The sequence below is a fragment of the Solea senegalensis genome, linkage group LG6 (genome assembly GCF_019176455.1).
Source record: "Solea senegalensis isolate Sse05_10M linkage group LG6, IFAPA_SoseM_1, whole genome shotgun sequence".
Lineage (NCBI taxonomy): Eukaryota > Metazoa > Chordata > Actinopteri > Pleuronectiformes > Soleidae > Solea > Solea senegalensis.
The window spans coordinates 7195815-7216256 of NC_058026.1; the positions used below are offsets into that span (position 1 = coordinate 7195815).

Here is a 20442-nt window from a genome sequence, read left to right on the forward strand (position 1 = left end):
GTTCAGCTCCAGACTACAGTGACAGATTACTTTAGGCTCCAGCCAACAGCCCAGGAATCCAGCTGAGGAAACAATTCACTGGGTCGGAAAGTCTAATGCCGCGCCGTTTGGCTCGAAAACAGTCCTGCTCGGTGTCTCAAAAAGGAATGACGTCACGCAGGCTAAAGTTAGGAATGAATAGAGACCTCATGCATGTTTTCATGGCGATCTCAAAGCCAAGACTTGTAGCCACATTTTCTCTCGTCCCATGTCAGTGACAACTATCTGTGATGTGTTGAAATTACAAGTAATTACAAGTAAAAATCCTTTCATGTTGTTTCCTGTGTTCAGAAATCCCTCAGCTTCTCCTCAGGCTGCAAACAACATGAGCAGGGATCCGAGTCAGAGGATCCACAACCTGATCTTTCTCGTCCAGCAAATCAAGACTTATTATCAGGTGCGTTCTGGATCTCCCTCAGCAGTATAATGTGTTGTATGTAACGCATCTCTCCATATCTGATTTTCTTCAACCTCAGCTTTGCATCACGCTCACAGTGGATCAGGCACCGTGAGCTAGTTCCTCTTAAGATGCTTGGCCTAAATATCAGCCAGTTCATCAACATCTGTGTCATCGGCACAGAAGTGATGTTAAAGCAGAGCGACACAAACACACAGAACACAAGAGTGACATGTAGTGATCACACCATAGCTGCTAAGTTTGGCAGAGATAAAGTAAATGAGACTTTTCTTTATTGTATCTGTTGCTCTCGATAGTCAATATTCCTCCTGTAAATTCTCACTCGTGTTGGTTACTTTAAATCTCTCTAAAGCTCTCAGTGACCTGAAGGAAAAGGAAAAGGAAAAACAGGAGTACATATTAATAAGACTGCTTTTAAGAGTGCAATCCTTATCTGAGTATTTCTGCAGTTGTAGCTCAGCAAAAAACCCAGATTCCTTCCAATCTAATTAACTTGACATTCAGTGTGTATCAATCCACATTTGTGTAAATATGACTAGTTTTCATCTATTGTCCATGGCCTTATATTACAATAGGAATACAACACAATTAATAGACTGCAACTACCACCCTCAAATATTTAATCTACTGACACATGCACTTACATTTGCAGACTGATCATTCATTCTCAAAAACTGCTTCCTAATCTGCACTTGCTCTCAGTCCCACAGTGACGGTCGGTCGGTTCAGGATCACTGTGCTGCATTAAAAAGAAAAAAAAGAAAAAAAGGCTAAGCGATGACACTGGCGCTTAAAGCCCCCCTGTACTCACATGCATTAACACAAAGAGACACTTGCAGCCGTAAACTGTGCTGCACCTCACAGTTTTGGTGGATTTCACTGCTGCACCGGGGAAACTGGCTCCGTCACCCTCTCATTCAGAGCACGGGTCCATTTGTTGGCCGTGTTTCTATACATGTTTGAGGCGGCTGCTATGTGCGGCTCATACATACGCTCCTGTCCTTTCAGACAGACTGGCTCCAAGCCTAAGATATGCTTTATTTAGGCCAAAATGTGCTTATTGTCCTTTTTTCTTAACCCTTGTCGTTGTCTCTGCTTCTCTTTTCCTGCAGGATGATCTGAGACAGTTAATCATGACTCCTTTGCCAAACGTGTTGCTGCTTAACAGAACTCCTTACTGTGGTATGCTCTTTTAAAAACGCCTTTTTTATTTCCACTAACTTACTATATGATTGGAAGTTGCTGATGCTGGAGATATTTTTGCTGGTTCCATATAATTTACCTATTGTTTCATTGGCCACACATGTGCCAATGTGTACACAGCAATGACAAAAGCAAACTATTAGTATTCAAATATTTGTTTCTAAAACACAGCAAAGCATAGCTTTAGTATTTCCACACAAACAGACTGCCTCAGCTCGTTGTGTGCTATCAGCCTGATCACATCTATAGTGGCTGTGACCTAAATTCAGCCGGCAGAGCTTTGGTCTGTTTAAGCCCATGATAGCAGCGTGAAGGACTTCAATCTGATTTTATTTCAGATAATGACCCTTTTTTTTAAAAAAAAAAAATGTTACTCCTCACAGCACAAAGTCTGGAGGAAATGAAGAAGCTGTTGCTGTTACTTTTGGGATGTGCAGTCCAGGTAAAACACTGACTGTCTCTTTTGTTTGCTCATGAACATTGTTCACCTCTTAAGATGAAGCCAGAGCAGCAGCTGATTTACTATTTCCACATATGTACGCGTTTATTTCCAGTGCGAGAAGAAAGAGGAGTACATCGAGATGATCCAGACGCTCGACTTTGACACCAAAGCTGCAATCGCTGCACATATTCAGGAGGTACAACAGCATTTCTAACAGAAACTCAGCCTCTGAATGTGTTAAGATCAGCCTCAATCTGTGCAGCAGTGAAAAGCACTTTTAAACCTTAACTGTGAAACCTGTATCAATCTATCTGTCAACTAAATAATACACTGAATGTTGTCAAAACTCAGTGGAAACATTGGTATGATTGTCTTTTAAAACATTTGATTCCCTTTTTCTCTTTTTTAATTACTTGGACTTAGAGTCTGTTTTTTTTGACCTGCAACTATAGACTATACTATATTAAATAAACCTTGAGACCTTGAGGCTACAGTAAGTTTATTCATCATGAATTCCTGTGTTTACCAGTTGACCCACAGTCAGGAGAACATACTGGATCTGCAGTGGTTGGAGTCCAATGAGATGAACCCAGATGAGGTGGAGATTGAAGCCAGAAACATGGCCACACACCTCCAACACCTGTTGGACCAGAGGGACACCCACTTGGAGGTAGCTATATTTTATGTTTGTTTTTTTTGTTTTTTTTCAAGAAAGGGGTTGTACATTAAAATTAAAGTGTGGAACGTTTAAATGTAAACAAGTGTCGATTAGATTTGACTCTCCATGTAATCTCAGCGTAGCAGTGTTTACATCTCATGTCACCTTTCGACATCCCTGACTTGATTTATGTCAAGACCCCAGACTCTGGAACAGTCTCCCCCTCTAAATTAGAACCTTATTAGACTTAAATCCTCCCTTAAAACCCACTTCTTCTCTCTGGGGTTTCATAAATGACCTCATGCTAATTTTCTGTTCTATTGTTTTTACTGATTACTGTAATTTGATTGTTTTTATTCTCATCTATTTATTTATTTACATATTTTTGTATGTAACCTGTGCTGTCTTTAGAAAGTTGAGTTGAGAAAACAGTAGCCTTATTCTAATAAAGGAAGTCAGCTACAAGCTGCAAACACAATAATGAAGTTCTACTGAGTGTGTACACTGACTGTGCCATTTCTAACCTGCTGTATTCGTCTTTCATTTATTCCCTGCAGACTATAGCGGAGCTAATGCAGGAAAAGGAGGGCATGGTCAGTTTGCTCAGTAGCCCCATCAGCCCACAGTCTGGCAGCTTCTCTCCCAGCATTCAGCAGCAGCAGCAGGCCGGGTCTCAGCAACATCTGGCTGTGGAGCTTGCTGGCTCCAAGGCCAAGATCAGGCGACTCAGACAAGAACTGTGAGTGTCCAACAATAATTCAGCAGCTGCACATTGGGCTGCATCTCAGATACAGAATATTAAACTGCGATTGTTATGTGGTCAGGACTGTCAATTATTTGGTGAAATGTTTCCTGGTATAAGTTTCCTCCTCTGAAGAGGTGGCCTGTGCTCTGGGGAGCTGCCAGCAGAGAGTGAATGAGAGGCAGAGAGAGAGAGAGAGAGAGAGAGAGAGAGAGAGGAGAGAGAGAGAGAGAGGGATACTACAGCATAAGAGACGCCTGGGGAGTTTGGCCCACATTTTTGCCGGCTTGGCAAGTTGCATGGTTGTGCACTAACACTGACCCACATTACTCTGCATTCTCTGCAAAAGCAGACACGCACACACACACACACACAGCCCACTGTAATCCATGGTCTGATCAAGATCTTAGTTCCATCATTGCCCTCCATCCCCATGTTCTCAGCTGTATAGCCCTCTCTTGATGTGATGCTCACAGTCACACACTGTCACCTCTGACACAGCACAACATCATCTAAAGCAGGGCTGGTCAAAGTCAGTATAATTCAGGGGCCACATACAGGGCAATTTGAGCTCAAGTGGGTCGGACCATTAAACCAATAGCATAACCTATAAACTTTATACATTTTTTTGTTTTATATTTGACATTTTTACAAACCATATTATGAGCAACCTGAAATTCCTTGAGGAAAATAAGTGCAATTTCAACAATAGTATGCCTAAGTTAACCATCTACACGTGTGCATTACAACTTCTTACAGATAATAGTGGACCCACAAAGGCACAAATCATTTAGTCAGAAAAAAAAAAATATATATATATATGTACTATTTTTTTAGTTCCTGATATCTGTGACTAAATCGTACAAAAGGTAAATAAATAAACAGTGACTAAATAATACTAAGAAGTAGTAATAGAGTATTTCGCATTATCATTAGAAATAATAATTTACAAATCATTAGGGGAGGTTCTGGCCCGCGGGCCGTATGTTTGACACCCATGATTTGAAGCATCAAATTCGACCTGACTTTGCCCCTTTGAAAGATCTATGCAGTGGCTCTGTAATCATGTGCATGATTATCAATAGCATTGAGTTTTTAATGAAATTTAGGTATGTGCAATTCAGGGCTTAACCATATATAATCATTTGCCATGTATGTTTTGTTGTATAGATAAAATTGAATACAAGGATGTGCTTTCTCCTACATCCAGATGTTCATATATATAAAACTATTGCCACAAAGTTGTAAATAGTGCACTGTAACTTACATGTTTGCTTGTCTCTCTCCATGTCACGGCTGACCACACCAGAGAGGAGAAGAGTGAACAGATGCTGGACTGCAGACATGAGCTGGAGAACATGGAGACGGAGCTGAAGAGGATCCAGCAGGAGGTTTGAAGTTATTGCATCTTATTTTGATAGTGAACCACAGTAACCTCCTGACCTCCCGTGCAGATTACACACAGATTAATGCACAGCATACTTTGCAGCAGAGCAGCGCTTAATGATGGCAAATGTAAGCCTCTGAACTCATGTACTACATGTAAATCTCATGGATTTATCTAAACAGGAGATGTAAAATTTTTATTTATATGCTTTGGGGCTTAGGTTTGTTGTACTATTTAGCATGGTACATGAGTCAAATATTAACAGGAAGTTAAAACAGAACATGTTTGTCCACTTGTAGAACAAACTAGCACACAACTGCTTGTTTCTACCTCCAGTAGATTATTTTGAAGATGTTTGTTGTCACCTGATCAATGAATTTACTGTATGTTCCCTTTAGAAAATGAATGCACTTCCAATTAAGCGTTAACTTAGTCTGTTAACTGTTTTAGTAGCAGTATAGTAGTGTTCAGTGGCTTTATAATTTTTCTTAAGAATATTTCCTTGCTGTACCTGAAAAAACTTAGGTCTTAAAACCAAAACAGTGATTTTTAAAGACACATAAACATCCATGGTTGTAATTCTCTGCGGTGCAGTTACTGTATACAACCCCGGTTCACATAGATGATCCTATGTAATTATAAAAGTATGAAATAAGTATAACAATGACATGAGATAACTAGTCAAAAAAAACATAGGGATTTCACACTAAAGACTATAGTCAAGACAGCTCTAAAAATCTATCTGTCTTCTGAATGAACCTTCACCAGAACTGCCAACTGCTTGGGGACGCACGCGCAGCCCGAAGCTACCGCGATGAGCTGGACACCCTGAGAGAGCGAGCCATCAAAGCAGACAAACTGGAGAGCGAAGTGGGCCGTTACAGAGAGCAACTGCACAAGCTGGAGTTCTACAAGGCCAAAGTGGAGGCAAATGCTGTGATTTATGTGGAGCATTTTTGAAATGTTCTGTTTGTATTTCTCATTTGCTCAGAACCTTGGAAATAGGTAAATACTGAGAAAGGCTTGTGTGTGTGTGTTTTTCAGGAGCTAAAGGAGGATAACAGGGTGCTGCAGGAGACCAAAGAAGTGCTGGAGGATCAGTTGGCCGGCTGGAGGGCACGTTCAGATAAACTCCACCAGCTGGAGAAACACAGTCTGATGCTTAAAGCCCAGGTCCATGACATGGAACAGGTCAGAGCAGACATGAGGATCCAAGGAGATGTTCCCTTTTTGCTACTGTCATGTAGCCTTGTGTGGACAAGCGAAAACATTACGCTCAGACCACAATGTTCCGATCACTTTGTGTTTTTCCCTTCAGGAGAGAGAGGCCGATCGGAGGCGCATGGAGGAGCTGCAGGAGGAAAACCTGACTTTGTGTTTGGATCAGAGGAGAAGCATGGAGGAGTCACAGCAACTGGGGTGGGAGTTAGAGCAGCTCTCCAAGACCACCGAGAACTCCCAGGGTAAGAAGAACTGGTGTTAGGGTGAAATAATGACACATCATGTTAATGAAGGAGATACATAATGAGATGGTATGTAGATATAGTTGCTTTAAGGGAAATGTTTTCCCTGTGCAAAAATATGTGCCACAATATTTGCACTCTTTTAGGAAATGTACCTTCAAGGAATGCAAAAACAAACTACATCTTTAAATGTTTAGTCCTTTCTTCAGTTCTCTCTTGTCTTGGACAAGAGGTTAAAGGTTCAGTGTGCAAAATGCAGCAACATTAACTGGTGAAGGTGCATTTACCCTCACCGGAATAGTCGATTGTGGACTATTGTAAAAACATGGTGGTCCAAATGGTCTCAGTAGAAATGACCAGCTCCTAGTATAACTATAAAAGGCTCATTCTGATGTAAAGAAAAACAAAATGTCACATTGTGTTTGTGTACAGGGCAACAGACCCTGGGTATGGAAGTGAGTGAGAGGACCCGCAGTCAGGTGTTGAGGCTGGAGAAGGAGAACCAAGGTCTCCTGAGGACCATTGAGGAACTCAGAGCAGCTTCTAGCAGCAAGAGCCTACAGCCCAAACACAGTCACCACTGTGAGTGTGACCGTGTCAGCTGGACCTCATCAGTCAATGAGCCCTCAGGGCTACACACCAGCTCAAATACAGAAAATGGCACTGATATATTCCCACACAGAACCACACAGCAGCAGAGTCTGAATGGGACCTCGAACTCCCATCAGCCACCAGACACGGTGGGAGTCCAAAGTGAGATTGTCGTCACAGATAATCCTCAACTTCATATTCAAGAGAGGGGACCGCAAGAGGACAGAGGCAAAGAAGGCCATTTCAAAGAACTGATGTCTGACCTGGAAGTCTTAGAAAACATCCACAACAGGCTCCATTGTTTTGTGGGATCATGTGATCATTCCCCTGGCTCGAAGAGTAGCAGTCCCTGCCACGACAGCATCTTCACAGGACAGCCAGCGACTTTGAGGTCCTCCTATGCCAGCAAGCACATCCAGAGGTTGGAAGCTAAGTGCAAGACTTTGGAAACAGTTAATCAGCAGCTTCAGACTTCTATGGACAATACTGGTACACAACTGGGAATCAAATAAAAATTGAAGTTTCACAATTGGATTAAACAATTGCTAACTAATGTATTTCTGCTGCAACCCTCCATTTCTTTAGAGCGTAAAATCCAACGTCTGGAGGCAGAGGTGCAGGAGCTAGAGGCAGAGAACCAGAGTCTTCAGGCCTCTTTTGAGGAACTTCGCATTTCTGCAAGACGCCTCGAGCAAGTGGAAACAGAGAAGCAGAGGCTGGAGCAGGAGACGATGGGTCTGGAGAAAGACAAGAGGCAGCTGGAGAAGGAGAACCGACGACTTCGCCAGCAGGTTGTTTTCCTTAACAGTAAAGTTGAGAGTAGAATTGTCAGTTGCTAGCCTAAGGAAGAATTATGTGTGCACTTGCATTGCCTGTGAATGAATGGACTGCTTCCTCTTTGTCAGGCTGAAATCCAGGAAGCCAACTTAGACAGCAGTAATGTCTGCATGGCCAGCCTGGAGCGGGAGATGCGTTTGCTTGTGAAGGAGGTGGAGGGGTTAAGGGAGACTGCTGATAGGGTCAAAGGCCTGGAAAGAGACAACAGGGAACTGACCAAGCAAACTGCTATCGACCAGAGGACCCTGGCCACGCTCAGGGAGGTGAGAGCAGGACGTGCATGCTGTCGAGCTAACGCTGACTGACAAAATAAATCTGCCTCGACCTGTTCTGACATTTCACTGATGTTCCCTTATAGGATCACTACAGGTGCCCTCTGTCTGTGTATCATGATGTTGCACATATAAACATATGTTAAAACTGAAAAATTTATTTTTCACTCCACAACATCATCCATACTAAACCAGTCACGTGTTTGGAAATTGTCCCTCTGTTCTGATTGAAAGCTTTCATTCAATTTATGTCCTTGTTTGAACTTGAACCATAGAAAGGCATCCTCTAAACAATCAAATGAAATTAGTCATCTAAAAGCCAGGTATACTGTCTATTTCCAGGAGCTGGTGAGTGAAAAGCTCAAGACCCAGCAGAGAGACAATGAACTGGAGAGGCTGACCCATGAGCTGGAGAAGATCCTGAACCAGGAGAGCACAGAGCAGACTGAACACGAGTCCCCAGACAACAGGTGCTTCAAACTTTGTCTTTCCAATGCTGCAACCTTAACATGATAAGAAATGAGAGGTATTATAATGCCAAAGTCCTCCTTTACTCTATGCAACAGGTTCAAGATGCTGGAGTCAGAGTTGGAGTCATCTTTGAAAGACTCACTTCACATCAAAGAGGACAAGATCGCTGCTCTGGAGGCTCGTCTGCAGGAATCCTCCACCCTGAACCAACAGCTACGTCACGAGCTCAGAGCTGTAAGTGTCCAGGCCTGGTGAAAAGACAAACTGAAAATCATGAGTTGTTGTTTTTTGCATATTTAGGCACCGTGACTCTTTTCCAATCACACAGGTGAAGCTGAGCTATGAGGCTTTGCAGCAGAGGCAGGAGGAGGAGTGGACAGCTTCAAGCCCCAACCCTCCTTCACAGGCCAGCAAAGCAATAAGTGAATGGCTGCGTGAAAGCCAGGAGGCCACTAAGGAACTGCTGAAGCTCAAAGACCGTCTTATTGAAGTGGAGAGGAAAGTAAGTCGAAGCCAAAGCTAAAGTATGACCTATTAGTACATTCATTTAAGCTGTACTGTAGTGTATAACATGAGTTTTTCACCCCGAAGCTCCAGCTGTTCTGGAGACAGTGTGGACAAGTAACGCTACATTAAAAGATAGATTTACGACAGATTAAGTACAGAAGCAACATAGAAAGCATCAGAACAGTGCCTCACTGTGTGTTTTTGTATTTGTTACCTCTTTCTGAGTTTTTCTGACATGAACACGTACCTCATTAGGACCAGGAGTCCTCATGGAAAACCTGGTCCTAATGTGGCAGAACCATATTTTTAGAGATGGTCAAGTTTAGGTCCACATAAAATGCCCCACCAGTGCACAATATGTGCTCTTTTATGGTTAAGGTTGGGGAAACTAGGTAAGAAGACTGCATTGTTTTAGAAGTCCACAGGGGGCAATAGCGGTTCAGCACTGGAGCCTTAAGGTGTGTGGAGGGCTTTAAAATATCCTCTTCTCATCTCTCTTCTTCTCTCTTCTCTCTTCTCTCTTCTCTCTTCTCCTCATCTCTCTTCTCTCTTCTCCTCTTCTCTCTTCACACTATATCCGCACCTCTTGAATACAGAATGCAACACTGGAGGCCGAGCGCCAGGCTACGCTGGCCCAGCAGAAGCAGCTGGAGAGTCAGTCCGACAGTCAGCAGGCTCAGATCCTCGCCCTTCAGAGACAGGCGGCCTCACTGCAGGAGAACAACACCACCCTGCAGACACACAATGCCAACCTGCAGGTACCACACCTCACAGTATGTTTAATGCTACAGTTCATAGTCCTGTCTGTGAAGACACTACACTGAAAGGCTTGCCAAATTTGGCTGTGGTTCAGAGGGTAAGTTGGTTATTCTGAATGGTAAATGGTCTATATAGCGCTTTTCTGCTCTTGATGATCACTCAAAACTGCTGCAGACATTCATACCATATTAATCACTAATTCAACTTTGCTTTCTTCTGCTCTAGGTGGAGAAATCTACGCTGACCTCACAGAGTGCGTCCCTCATGGCCCAGAATGCTCAGTTGCAGCAGCAGCAATCAGGGACAGAAACGGAGCGGGACATTGCCATACGGGAACGTGAAGAGCTGCGTGGTGTCTACGAGCAGCTGTTACGGGATCATGAGCGTCTCGCAGCTCTGCACGAGCACCAAGCCATGGAGTGTGAGGCCCTAATGGGCAAACATGGCTGTCTGAAAAACGCTCACCGCACTCTAGAGCTGGAGCATCGCACACTGCAGGACAGGTGTGGGAGAGAATAGGCAGGGCTCCATCGATGGACTGTCCGGGTATGAGATTCCTGTATTTAATGTGTGTGTTTGTGTCTGGCTGTAGATACAATAATCTGCTGCAGCAGCGAGCCAAGCTAGAAGACCTGGAGAAAGCCCTGAGGGAGGAGCAGATGAGGATGAGTCTGGAGAAAGAGCAGCACAAGAGCACTGCAGCTGAATGCTGCCGACTGCGTGATGAGAAGGACTGGTGAGCAAGCTCACTCAAAAGCGCTGTGCACTATTGCTGGTTTCAGACATGTTTTCTGGAGAATGTGTGCACACAAATATCCGCCAGTGTAAACTCTGGTTAATGCCCAAATTAGCTCATGTGAGAACACAGCAGGAGGAATTGCACAACGTGTAAATGGGTGTTCTGCTCCGTGTATGTTGCATTCAGACCAACACCCCTGCTGTTGGGCATCCCTCTCATCCATGATTGATTATCATTTGTGATTTTCTTTTTCAGGCTGAACCAGACGTACCGTCAGCTACTCAACGACAACGAGATGCTGACAGCCGATCACAAGGAGCTCAAGAGCCAGCTGAACGAGGCCAAGCTGGAGCACACCTGGCTGGAGGCCGACTACTCCAAGCTCAAGAAGGAGTTTCAGCAGGTGGACATCGCCTCCACAAAACTCAGCAACCAGTGTGAGGTAAAAGACGTGCACTGGTGTGATTATGAACAGAACTGATTATCTGTCTTTCTTTCTTTCGTTCTTTCTTTCACACACATTTACGTCCGGTTGTCTTTGTGATCTTTAGCTGCTGAGCCAGTTAAAGGGCAACCTGGAGGAAGAGAATCGCCACCTGCTCGGCCAGATCGACACGCTGATGCTGCAGAACCGAACGCTGTTGGAGCAGAGTATGGAGAGCAAGGATCTGTTTCATGTTGAAGAGCGACAGTATATGTAAGCAGAATATTACAGCGGCACTAGCATCAAACAGGGTCTGGTGTGCTGTTGTCGTTTACAGCAGACTGTGTTATTTTTATAAATGATCTCACACATTAAAGCTCAGTGTTTTAAATAGCTTCAGACTATGTAGGACACCAGAAACCCACATTACTTAACAGCAGGATCAGGGCATGTAATTGATGATCTATTTCCGCTCTGTGCTTATCTCTGTTCAGTGACAAGCTTAATGATTTGAGGAGGCAGAAGGAGAAGCTGGAGGAGAAGATAATGGACCAGTACAAGTTTTATGAACCCTCGCCTCCTCGCAGGTAAGTCATCTGTGAAAGTGTCAACCACATTATTTTGTTTATTACTAATGAATAACCTACTGTGACACTGAATAACTGACTCTGGCAATCACCAGCGGGTCGCAAACCTTCTCTGATGACTGAGTAGTAGGGTTTTCACTTGAAAGCAGTGTCATGAGAGCAGTGATGATGAACCAAAACAGTAAAGTTGTCCATCGTGAAACCGAAACACTGAGCTGTGAGATGATAGAATGCTTTGTAAAGAGGCATTACTGAAATGGATGATAATTCCATATGAGTATGTCAGCAGGAGGGACATAAGAGTATATGCAAGGCTAGAATCATGTTAGAGGCAGGTTCTGTTTAACAAGAATATAGATTTTCAGTTCAGTAAGTCTATAATACTTTCATCTTCCATTTTGTCTGACTTCCCTTAATCAATACATTAAAATACAGAGGACCATCTCTTTGGAACAGTGTCTTTCAATCATTACAGATTTTTCTGTGTTCACTGTTTCGTATTCATGGCTGGTTTTCGTTGCTGACTAATGGGACTGTTGTTTAGTTTTCTTGGCTCCTAAGCTGCCCTGCACAATGCCTTACCTATATTGATTTCAGTTATTCTGTTACATAATGTGCAAATAAACCAAAACTAAAAATGTGTGGTGCCAGGTCAACTTGGCTCCGGCAAATAGGTTTTATCTGTGTCTCTCTCTCTCCCTCTCTTGTTCCTATTATGTATCTTCTCCCCCCACAGACGTGGAAACTGGATCACTCTGACACTGAAGAAGCTGATAAAATCCAACAGCCGGGAGCAAGTAACAGGACGGCCCCCCACACCCACACACTCAGGCGTCACAGAGCCACACGTGTCCTGTCACGACAACGGCTCCCTGCTCAGCTCAGACGGCTCTGGAGGCTCGGCCTTCACCTCGCCAGGCGACGCCGCCTCACCCAGGCGTAACAGTAAGTGTGACCGCCTTGGATTCACCAGATTATCTCACAGACAGACGGCATATTAATGTACATTTTTGTCTACACTACATATTAAGGGTTAACACAAAAAAAGAGATCTCAATAATTCAATAAAAGTCAGTGTCCAAATCATCCAGAGAAATAATGGAGGTATTTCACTGTATTCATTGTGTTTACAGTCAAATAAATATTATACGTCGTGTCCGAACTGTCATTCTTCATAATGCATGACGTGTGTGAACTTTCCTCAACAGTAACGTGTGTCCCTTGTGTCTTTCACTTCCGTTGTATTTCTCTATGCCCTTCCTACTTCCTGACACCTTCCTCCCTTGTCTTTTCCTCCCCTTCCTCACCCCATCCTCTCTCTGTTTGCATCCTTCACCTCCCTCCAATCATCACCTCCTCCCGCTCTTGTGTCCGTGTTTGCTGTGAAAAAAAAAAAGCAACGCTGAAAATGTTTCCCCGTATGAGGAGCAGGCTGAAGGACAGAGACAAAGTCAAGTCCATCTTCCGTCGATCCATGTGTAAGAAAGACTGTGGTGCAGTGTCTGTAGCCATTTCTTTAACTCCTAACTGGATTAAAATGGATATTTTTATTTTTTTCATCTATCCCGTCACATACTGTTAATGTTATATTAACTTGAGTTGGAATTATCATCAGCAAAGAGTAAAATTGTGCTATTAATGTGTCCATCCATGGCAAAATCAATCATGGCACTAATTCAAAATAATTTGCATGATTTAACATGACATGACAGTTCAAGTTTTTTAATGTGTAATTATATGAGGTACTGCCTTAGCTGTACTGTCTCCTGCTGCAACCCTGTGTATTTTTAGCCACTAAACAAAAGGCTTACTTCACTTCATAAAAGGGAAAAAAAAATATAATTATATATAAATATAATTATTTTACTAGATAAATCCTTCATTAAGTGGCTAAAGTCTGTTTGTTTCGTATCAACACCTCATACAGTCACACTTGAAAAACCACAACTATCCAAAACAACACAGATTATTTACTGCTCTGTAGAGAATGACAGGTGGTTATGTCTTCATGCTTTTAGCACCACAAAAGCAATGCCTCATAGCTTCCATTACAATTTCACCTTACTACCACCTACCTTCTCCTCATCCTCCTCCACTTCCTCCCTCTTCTACCATCTCTCACTCCAACTACGCAGCCATGAGCAGCTTGGCCTCTCCCGCGGCCTCGTGGGCAGACAGCTCACAGCAGCTGCAGGGGTCAGAGGCTGACATGGAGGGGGAAAGGAAGGGCACACTGACGTCATCCCTTACCACCTCCATCTTGTCCATTCTCCACCTTCATCAATCCACCACTCCACCATTGGGCCACCTCCGGGCTGCTGACAGCACACTGGACACTGTTCCAGATGTTTCTGAGCTGTGGGTGACAGGTAGAGGCATCCATCAACCACACGTTTGCTTGGTGTCATCTTCATTAGTTTGAAGTTAGGAAAAAACAACATGGTTGAGAGAAGAATAGCACTTTTTTATGTTGTAGTGCAGTAGGAAGATGTGTTGAAAATATCACTTTGAGATATTCAGTGATATTGTGTTTTATGTCCCACAGATAAGGATTCACATGATAGTGCTGTGCCACTTGGGTTTGAGGACAATGATGAGCTACAGAATCACGGTAAAGCCTCATTTAGAGGAAACAGCATGCATACAGATGTATTACCAGCTGAGGAATTAGAGTAAATCCATCAAATCGTCATTGTGACCTTGTTTTATATTAATCTCCAGGCCAACAACTGTTACTCCAAGACTTGCCTCTGCTGCCCCTTGTCGGTCATTAACGATATAAAGCTTAATGCAGTTGACAGATGCTGTCGTGGCTGGAATTAAAGTGTGTGCATATATGTTTATGTGGTCTAAAACTCTTAAGTAAACATCATAATCTATTTCCAGCTCCGAGTGCCGCCCAGAGTCGAGCCCACAGTGAGAGCAGTGGTGAGTTCAGCATGAGTATGGAGAACGAGCCCTGGTCAAATGGCAGCAGCCCTGTCCAGCAGCCCCCGTCACACCATTCATCCTTCTCCTGCCAGTCACCCATCGATGCCTCTACCCCTCAACACAAGAAAAAAACTTCCACCATTGCCATCAGCTCAGATCACCAGCCTGTACCAAAACAGAGTCTGGGGCTCTCTCAGGACTTCTGGCTCACAAGGGGTACAAGGAGCATCCGAAAGGGGTCAAGAGGAAAAATGACACGGCGCTCATCAGATTCAGGGGGAGCAATCGGTGGACTTAATTCCAAATCAGGCTCAAGCAAAGCTGAAACCACCCATGTCTCAGTTTGCTCACCACTCACTGTGTTATATGTTCAGGGGAAGTCATCCTCAATGTCTGGCTGCCTCAACTGCTTCTCCACCCCACTTGGGAAAGAGAGGAGACTCAAAGGGCCTAGGTCACCTAAAAGCCTCCCCCGTGCCAGTAATGTCATATCGACAGCAGAGGGCTCATCGCGGCGCTCCAGTGTCAACAGTGACTGCAGGGTGAAAGCTCAGACGGACTCTCTCCAAGCCCAAGTTTCAGAAGGGAGCAATAGTCAAACGGAAACAGCAAGTCCGAATCACCAACCACAACCAGACACTAAAAACAATGAACCTGAGCCAGTTCCTCCTCTTAAACCTCCCAGAGACCCAGCACTTGTCGTCCCCGCCGACTGCTCCAAACCCCCCGTGCAGGAGTCACTTGTTGGCTCCTCGTTCACTTTCAACTCCATCTTCTCAAACACGATCTTCAGTGATTCTGCGATCACGACCAACGTGGATGCGCATGGCAATCACCAGACGTTCCTATGTCAGAATCCACCTCTGGTGCAAAATGATCCAACTGAGAGTCAGGAGGCATCTTGTGACACACCACAGACGCCGCTCAATGTAGATAATGAGCAGAGTCAAAATGCAAAATGTGATGCTGGGCTGGATGAGAAGGACAGGTCACTCACACGTGCATGAGGGCAGCCTACACATCACTGAATACCGTCTTTGTTTATTTGCCTAATCTTCCCTGGTCTTCCACGGTGTTCTGCAGAAAACTCTTAGTGTCTTGAAAAGGTTCTGTGTACTAAAGTTCCTGGTATTTTGTGGTGAAATCATTGCTGGAAAGGAGCCTTCAAATACAGCAGGAGGTTGCAATGCCCCAATTTACCACATCAGTGGAAGCACACCCTTCATGTGTCTGCATTCTAGTATCTGAGTGCCCAGTTATTCCAACCCAGTCTTATCCTTTTGTTGAATATTAAAATGTTATAGACTTTTTTTTCAATGGTAACTGCTGGTTTCTTACTTCTTGACACTATGACAATATGAACAATAAACAACTGTAGATCATTTTAGGATGCCTTGAGGGGTTCCCTCACAATAATGGTGTGTCTGCATAACTTAAGGTTCCACATATTTTTTTCTGGTAGCCTGTCAGGTAAAATGTTGAACAAAGATTTTGTGTAATTATAAAATAACTTTGTAGGGGTATATAATATCTATTCACCGGATTTTGCACAGGTGCTGCATGATAAACTGAAATAAGGGATATTCAGTTTTTGTTTACCTTTACTTTACCACTCTGACATTCCTGTGTTGTGCTGTTTTTATTTATTCCCATCTGTCTGTCAGACAGAACATGAATGTTAACTTATTATAAGTTGCTGTTTTTGTGTCCCTTAGATTTGAATTCAACCTCCAGGAGAAATGGGTAAAACTTGCAATAAATAAATAAATACATATCGAATAGGATATGTCGATCAATGTTTGTTTTCCCATAGTTTGTAATTTGTTTTTTTTATGTTTAAATTATTTTAAACATTTATCCCATTGCTTCACTCTAAATATTGTTTTAAGTCATTCTTTATATATTAAATGTAAATGACCTACATTTTGTCTCACTTTTATTGTGGTAGGTCCATCTATTCAAAAGCTTTTATTTTGAAAGGGTACAAAATGGTAGGAAAAAAACGAGAGAAATGCTCCAATTAAGGCTGCAAATGGAGTCTCAAGCACTTTTCGTGGTTTGTTTTAGCACTTGGCTGATGAGGGCACGAGGTCTGTATATGTTTTATCTTATATTGTGTATGTTTTGAGTTGTTTTTAATCGGAGTCCGTACTTTATAGAGTTTCGTGTTCATGTGAGTGTTATGCTAGTAGCATCACTTCATTATTATTCATTTAGCTTCATTAGCACAGTTAACCCTTTTTCAAAGGAAAACTATAATTTTACGTTATTACAGTTGGTTTATATATACACATTTTATTGCAATATCCCCATATTGAAATGTTTAGTTTAGTACATTTAGCACTCCAGTAGCAGTTGTCTGAAATAGCATTAAAAGGGCTAAAGGAGAGTAAAAGGGAGATAATTCCTATGGTCATGCGAGTAAAATTTTGTATTTATTTTATTTATTTGTCTTTTCTCCAGCTCTTACAGGATAAATTAAGGGCATGTTTGGAGTGAATGAAGTTTTCAATAAAGCACTCAGTACCATCATTAAGGACCCAGACCGTTATTCGGCCATGGATGATGCATTAAATATTATAAGTGCTTCTTTTTTACGTTTAAAATAACCATTTAAATATAAATGAGCTTTGTTTGGGCATCTTTTGAACATTGAATGAACACAGTGTTTGATAATGTGCTGGAAAAACACTGTACCTTGCTCTGCCACGCCCCCTGTTCCTATTGGAAGTAAGAAAAATCACGTGAGTAAATGCGGAAGTGCGGCATTTTCGGTGCAGAAACAAAACATTCGGTTGTGTCGTCACTGACTTTACTCAGTCTCTCTCCGGTGTTCCACGGTGAGTCTGTACAAACTGTACCGTATAACTCGATACGGCTGCAACCGAGGGGTCGGGAAGATGCTGTGCGCCGCCGCTGCAGAGAGGAACAAGGAGCCCCTCCTGTCGGTTCTCCGGGAGAACGTGAACACCGGGAGATTCCTGCAGGCGCTGGAGATCTCCTCCGGTACCGGGCAGCACGTCACACACTTCGCTCAGACCCTGCGGAATATAACGTGGCAGCCGTCAGAGTATGACCAACAGTCTATAGACAGGTACACACGGTATTTATCAACGTATCTGTGTTTCTGCTGCAGCCTATTCACTGCTTACAAACCCGGTGTTTATTAGTGTCATGAAGTGTTTATTAGTGTTTATTAGTGTTATTCATGAAGCACCTGTCAAAACAGATTAAGAGTGTATTTTATAAAAGGCACTACAACATTTCTAAAAGGAATATTGAATGTAGGGCTACAACTAACGATTGTTTTCATAGCTGATTAATCTGTCGATTATTTTCTCGATTAATCAAGTAATAATTTGATACATAAAATGTTGGAAAATGTCGATCCATGTTTTCAAATGTCTTGTTTTGTCCACAAAATTATGTCTTTGTTATATGAAGCAAAGAGACCAGAAAATATTCACATTCAAGAAGATGAAAAATCAAAAATAGTTTTGTTTTATTTAGTAGTGGATTAATAATCAGTGAATTGTTTCAGCCCTAGTTGAATGTTCCTGCTTCTTGGTGTGCAACATTGAGTTATTCCATTGAGCTGTTTACTGGATGCCAGCTGCTCCCTCAAGTGACAGACTTTGCCCCTTCAGACATCACAACATCTGTTTCAGGATCTATGCCTGTGTACCACTTGAAATTCCTCACAGTTTTTGAAATATTCAGCCTTTTCTTCATTTTTATCCCAAATGAAAGTGATTGGTCTGCTCTTAATGCAGGTTGTGATGGCAACCACTGTAGGGAATCTACATTTTCATTTACATGTACAGATGCTTTTGTCCAAGGTGATTTACAAGTGATCAACATATTGAGGTAACAATGGAATAAGCAACATTTAATTTTAACAGGAAACCATTCAATAAAAGCTACAGTGCATACAGAGACATTTGTTAGAGTTATGGCACAATGAGTGACCAACAGGGAGAAATTTAATTATTGATATTCTTGAGCCTGGTTACTCAAAACACTTGCTAGTCATAGTGGGAATGGGAATTGTGTCATAAAGCACACAATTGCTACTCCTGGTAGCACACAACCAGGAGTAAAAATCAATTCTAAAACTCTCAGTCACACCTATGATGTATCACTGATACCACATGGACACAGAACACATGAAGGTGCTGGTAAGTGCATTCACAACAACAATGTCTTTTGTTTCCATTCTCAGTATAGAAGCGTACAGAGCTCACCACAAGCTGAACAATGTGAAACCTGCCATCCACCTGGATGCTTCTCTGCCCCATCAGTCGTGGGGAGGGATCCAGCCAGAGAGCCTCGATCTGGTTGTAAACATCAACATGATCCACATTTCTCCCATGGCTTGTACTGAGGTAAGAGTTATTTTACATGCTCGTATACTCTACATGTTTAATTTGTGGTATTTATATAAACTGCAGTTGTAATTTAATTGTGCACCATTTGTATACTCACAAATACTACTATTTAAACCATCTCCTTACTACTTTTTATCTTTAAACAACAAGTTTAAAATCATTTGGATGAGTCACGGACTAGTAAATGGCATAAATAGATTCCCACTCTGCACTTGAACCTGTGTCCTTGCACTATGTGGGTTTGATGAACAAGTAGAAACACTGAAAATATTGTGTAACTTGATGATAGTCAGTGACTCAGTCTGTCAGAATCGGGCCCAGCAAGTCCAAGAATAATTTCAGATTGAGGTCAGTAAAGACTTGGACATCATCAATCATCCGCTTCTGTCTGTGGCACGTTTGCATATCTGACCACTATGGGGGACAGAGCCTTCAGTTTCCAAGACCAAGATATATATATATATATATATATACATATATATTTATATATATGTGTATATATATATACATATACATATATATTTTTATATATATGTATATATATATATATATATATATACATATCACCACAACCATTCATAACCTGCCAGGTAATTACTACAAGCAATGGCCATTTATAATATCTGCCTCAGGTCTTTCACTCTCTAAAGAAGAGCAAGAACAAAAAGGCTTCAGTCATCGCCCTTCCCTTCCTGCCACTCGTCCTCTTGTCACGTGTGATAATATGTTAGTGCCTGAGGACATTTCTTTTTTCTAACAGGGTTTATTCAAAGGGGCTGGAGCAGTGTTGAAGCCGCAAGGTCTTCTATTGACATATGGGGTGAGTGAAGAAAACATTTTCGATTCCTAAAGATGCACTCACTGCACTTGTCAAACATAAACATGGTTGTGTAACTGTGGTTTCAGCCATATGCAGTGAACGGTCAGATCACCCCACAGAGCAATGTTGATTTTGACTACAGCCTACGGCGGAGGTAAAATGATCTAATCACAAAAGAAAAATCACCTACATGGTAACTGCTGGAAGTGTGCGATGTTGGGTGATAATTAGAAGTTCTATTTTTAAATCTTTTAAGGAATCCACAGTGGGGGCTCAGGGACATCTCCCTGCTGAACTCGTTAGCACAGAGAAGCGGTTTGTTCCTGGAGAAAATGGTAATTGAACAGCTTGTTTGTTTCCTTTTGAAATGCAAAAAAAGTGAACACAAAAACAATTATTATTATTATCATTATTATTATTATTGGTTTACTAATGTATGATGCATTTGTTTCCTCTCACAAGGTGGACATGCCGGCAAACAACAAGTGTCTTCTGTTCAGGAAGGAGAGTTTGGTGTGAAGCGTTCAGTGGTTGTCGCTTCTCTCGCTGTGGATCAGTTTGGCAGCAGATGATCAAAGCGCCTTAACTTACACCTGAAGCTCACATGCTTTGCCACATTTGCCAGAACTGTGAATCAGTCACATTTCCCTACATTTTAATACATAACACATGCGATTACATTAGTTCTGAAGTATTCTACTGTGAACAGTGATAAACTATATTGCACACATGAATAAAATTAGTAAGAGTCACGTGGTTGTGTA

General features: G+C 42.4%; 2 protein-coding genes across 2 annotated transcripts; both read left to right on the forward strand.

Annotated features, from left to right (window-relative positions):
- The first annotated feature begins 1595 nt into the window (after nucleotides 1-1595).
- LOC122771092 (girdin-like) lies at nucleotides 1596-16254 on the forward strand. The gene is made up of 25 exons (XM_044028430.1): nucleotides 1596-1639; nucleotides 2215-2298; nucleotides 2632-2772; nucleotides 3318-3499; nucleotides 4812-4893; nucleotides 5658-5816; nucleotides 5934-6080; nucleotides 6208-6352; nucleotides 6785-7432; nucleotides 7529-7734; nucleotides 7849-8043; nucleotides 8395-8522; nucleotides 8619-8757; nucleotides 8852-9025; nucleotides 9627-9788; nucleotides 10015-10292; nucleotides 10382-10525; nucleotides 10784-10970; nucleotides 11080-11225; nucleotides 11447-11539; nucleotides 12276-12484; nucleotides 12937-13017; nucleotides 13675-13908; nucleotides 14085-14150; nucleotides 14426-16254. The coding sequence occupies exons 2-25, from the start codon at nucleotides 2242-2244 to the stop codon at nucleotides 15475-15477; spliced, it is 5055 nt and encodes a 1684-aa protein (XP_043884365.1). The 5' UTR covers nucleotides 1596-1639; nucleotides 2215-2241; the 3' UTR covers nucleotides 15478-16254.
- A 983-nt stretch (nucleotides 16255-17237) lies between these two features.
- On the forward strand, nucleotides 17238-20430 carry mettl26 (methyltransferase like 26). Its single transcript, XM_044028465.1, has 6 exons — nucleotides 17238-17564; nucleotides 18693-18855; nucleotides 19619-19678; nucleotides 19765-19832; nucleotides 19935-20013; nucleotides 20141-20430. The coding sequence occupies exons 1-6, from the start codon at nucleotides 17371-17373 to the stop codon at nucleotides 20195-20197; spliced, it is 621 nt and encodes a 206-aa protein (XP_043884400.1). The 5' UTR covers nucleotides 17238-17370; the 3' UTR covers nucleotides 20198-20430.
- Nucleotides 20431-20442: the final 12 nt, after the last annotated feature.

What these genes read in the sequence shown, in the direction of transcription:
- LOC122771092 (XM_044028430.1), top strand. Translation starts at nt 2,242, where the DNA reads ATGATCCAGACGCTCGACTTTGACACCAAAGCTGCAATCGCTGCACAT. An exon ending in GACTTCTATGGACAATACTG is followed by an intron (nt 7,433 to 7,528) that starts GTACACAACTGG and finishes CCATTTCTTTAG; the next exon opens with AGCGTAAAATCCAACGTCTG. An exon ending in GAACCCTCGCCTCCTCGCAG is followed by an intron (nt 11,540 to 12,275) that starts GTAAGTCATCTG and finishes CTCCCCCCACAG; the next exon opens with ACGTGGAAACTGGATCACTC.
- mettl26 (XM_044028465.1), top strand. Translation starts at nt 17,371, where the DNA reads ATGCTGTGCGCCGCCGCTGCAGAGAGGAACAAGGAGCCCCTCCTGTCG. An exon ending in GACCAACAGTCTATAGACAG is followed by an intron (nt 17,565 to 18,692) that starts GTACACACGGTA and finishes TTCCATTCTCAG; the next exon opens with TATAGAAGCGTACAGAGCTC. An exon ending in GTCTTCTATTGACATATGGG is followed by an intron (nt 19,679 to 19,764) that starts GTGAGTGAAGAA and finishes CTGTGGTTTCAG; the next exon opens with CCATATGCAGTGAACGGTCA.